At 38.1% G+C, this 3,386-nt stretch overlaps 1 protein-coding gene and 1 pseudogene across 1 annotated transcript; both read left to right on the top strand.

Moving 5' to 3' along the window:
• Positions 1-735: 735 nt before the first annotated feature.
• LOC123596753 (40S ribosomal protein S28-like) lies at positions 736-973 on the top strand. Its single transcript, XM_045475083.1, has one exon. The coding sequence runs from the start codon at positions 761-763 to the stop codon at positions 968-970; it is 210 nt and encodes a 69-aa protein (XP_045331039.1). The 5' UTR covers positions 736-760; the 3' UTR covers positions 971-973.
• Positions 974-2,162: 1,189 nt separating this feature from the next.
• Positions 2,163-3,004, top strand: LOC123596752 (annotated as a pseudogene).
• Positions 3,005-3,386: the final 382 nt, after the last annotated feature.

Raw genomic sequence — 3,386 nt, forward strand, 5'->3', positions numbered from 1 at the left:
AATAATAAAGAAAATAATCAATAGTAATACAAAATAATAGGGGCCTTTAACACCCCAAAGATCATCCAAACAGTAAATCAACAAGGAAATAGTGGCTTGAATGACAAATGGGACCAGATGGATCTAGCAGATATATTCAGAATATTCCATGCTAAAACAGCAGAATATATACTCTTTTCAAGTGCACATGGAACATTTTCCAGAATAGATCACATTTTTAGGCCAAAACCAAGTCTCAACAAATTCAAAGAGATTGAAGTCATACCATGCATCTTTTCTGGCCACTTTGAAACTAGAAATTAACTCATAAGAAAAAATGTGTAAAGAACACAAATGCATGGAGGTTAAACAACATGCTACTGAACAATGAATGGATCAACTAAGAAATCAAAGAGGAAATCACAAAATACATGGAGACCAAAGAAAATGAAAACACAAAGGTCTAAAATCTTTTGGATGTAGCAAAAGCAGTTCCAAGAGGGAAGTTTATACCAATACAGGTCTACCTCAAAAGCAAGAAAAATCTCAAATAAACAACCCATCCTTCATATAAAGAGGTTAGAAAAAGAAGAACAAACAGTCCAGAACCAGTAGAAGGAAGGAAATAATTAGGAAATAATCTAAAAGATTAGAGCAAAAATACAAGAATTAGAAACTAAAAAAAGAAAACCAATAGAAGAGATCAATGAAACCAGGAGCTGGTTTTTTGAAAAAATCAACAAAATTGAGCTCTCCACCCAACGGCCACCCTGCCAGCATCATGGACACAAGCTGTGTGCAGCCCTTCAAGCTGGCCAGGGTCACCAAGGTGCTGGGCAGGACCGGTTCTCAGGGACAGTGCACACAGGTGCGTGCGGAGTTCATGGACTACATGAGCTACTCTATCTTCTGCAATTTGAAAGGCCCCAAGCATGAGGGCAACATTCTCACTCTTTTGGAGTCAGAGCAGGAAGCTCGGAGGTTGTGCTGAACTTGTGGCTAGGTCCTTGATGTCTGGATCAACCATTCAGCTCACAGGGATGATCTGTAATTGTTAATAAAGTATTTATACTGTATGTTTAAAAAAAAAGCAAAGAAAAGATCAACAAAATTGATAGACCTTTAGCCATGCTCATAAAAGAGAGAGAGAGAGAGAGAGAGAGAAGACCCAAATAAACAAAATCAGATATGAAGGAGGAGAAATAATAACTAACACCACATAAATACAAAGGAATATAAGAGAATATTATGAAAAGTTACATGCTAACAAATTGGACAACCTAGAAGAAATGGATACATTCCTAGAAACATATAATCTCCCAAAACTGAATCAGGAAGAAACGGAAAATTAGAACAGACCAACTACAAGCAATGAAATTGAATCAGTAATTTAAAAACTCCCAACAAACAAAAGTCCAAGGTCAAATGGTTTCACAGGTAAAGTCTACCAAACTATTAAAGGAGAGTTAATACCTATTCTTCTCAAATGATTCCAAAAAATAGAAGAAAAAGGAAAGCTTCCAAATTCATTCTATGAGGCCAGCATTACCCTGATTCCAAAATCAGATAAACACACACACACACACACACACACACACACACACACACACACACAAAGAGAACTACAGGCCAATATCTATGATGAACATAGATGCAAAATTCCTCAACAAAATACTAGCAAAGCAAATCCAACAATACATTAAAATAGCCATTCACCAGGATCAAGTGGGATTTACTCCTGGGATGCAAGCGTGGTTCAATATGAACAAATCAATCAACGTGATACATCACATCAACAAGAGGAGGATAAAAACCACATGATAATTTTAATAGATGCAGAAAAAGCATTTAACAAGAAGCAAATTATTCTCTAAGCTTACTTTTTTAAAAAAATTACTTTAAAAATTACTTTTTTTTTTTTTTTTTTACTAACAATTTAATATGCCCTAGAAAGGATCTTAGTTCCGTTATTTGAATAATTTGGCTTTTGGTAAGAAATTGGATTTTATAAGAGATACAAGATGATATTTTATATATTAAGCCTAATATATATATTTTTATTTTTAATATAAAACTGTCAACAAACGATGTTGAGATTTGGTAGGTTAGCATCGAAAGTTCTGTTCTAGGGGCTGGGCTGGAGCTAAGAGGGAGAGCACCTGCCCCAGCTCTGAGCCCCACCCATGGTGCAAGACAACTCCTGGAAGATCCAGTTCATAGTCCTGCTGCTGGAGTTGCCCATTGACCCCAAGCTGGTAGAGCAGATTCTCAGGCACCGCCCCACCCCTGCCACCCTCATGTTGACCAGTGACCAGTCATCCCCAGAGATAGATGAAGACTGGATCCCCAACCTTCCTCTCAAGTGCATTTTGGCCATCTCTCCACAGCATTGGAAGAAGGTGAGGAGGACCACACCCACAATGAAAAATCCATCCCTAAAACTCAGGAGAGGGGCAGAGAGAAACCCATCACAGAGGAACCCTCAACCCATATATCACCATTGGATTCCCAGAGAGCCAACTTGATCTCAGAGTGAAGAAGGTATCCCAGAATCAAGGCTGCAGTTGGGAATGCAGACACTGGATTTGTTTCTTTTTCTTCACTTTTGGGAAAAATCTCATTTTTCAAAAGTGATAAATTTGGTGCTAAAAACAACAACAAAACCAACCAAACAACAACGAAAAGTTCTGTTCTGATCATGGAAATCTTGAATTACAGAAACACAAGTATGGGGTTCTCCTCTGTGGGGTAGGGTTATGAAGTTGCTACAACAGTATTTGGTTATATACAGAGAAAATAATGATAATTCATAATTAGTTAATAAGTAAAAAATATTGAGTGGTTTCTGCTAGCCACAGTGATTTATCATGTGTAGCAACATAGACTTAAAGTCTAATATGAGATCTGAGGCTAGTTTGACGTATTTGTTGAAGCTTGTAATTGCTCTGGGACAAGGAGGTGTATTTATTTTGTTTCTCTACTGCCCTCCCCCAACAACTCCATCCACCTGCTCCATATCTTGCTTCATTTTTTTTAATGTTTATTTATTTTTGAAACACAGTGAGAGACAGAGCATGAGTGGGAGAGGGGCAGAGAGAGAGGGAGACACAGAATCCGAAGCAGGCTCCAGGCTCTGAGCTGTCAGCACAAAGCCTGACGTGGGGCTTGAGCCGCTGAACCATGAGATCATGACCCAAGCTGAAGTCGGATGCTCAACCGACTGAGCCACCCAAGTGCCCTTTGCCTCTTCTTTAAGGGATAGGTTTTATAGGCAATGTTTTTCTAATGAGTTAAGATCCATAGAGCATGGCCTAACATGTACATTCTTGCTTGTACAAAAAGAAAGATTTATATAAATCAAGGAAAAAAATCAATCTGTAATCTTATAGGCTCTGCTCCAAGTTAAA

The sequence above is a fragment of the Leopardus geoffroyi genome, chromosome C1 (genome assembly GCF_018350155.1).
Source record: "Leopardus geoffroyi isolate Oge1 chromosome C1, O.geoffroyi_Oge1_pat1.0, whole genome shotgun sequence".
In the NCBI taxonomy this organism is placed as follows: Eukaryota; Metazoa; Chordata; class Mammalia; order Carnivora; family Felidae; genus Leopardus; species Leopardus geoffroyi.

Bases quoted from the DNA above. Each gene is read 5' to 3' on its own strand.
- LOC123596753 (XM_045475083.1), top strand. From the start codon at position 761: ATGGACACAAGCTGTGTGCAGCCCTTCAAGCTGGCCAGGGTCACCAAG.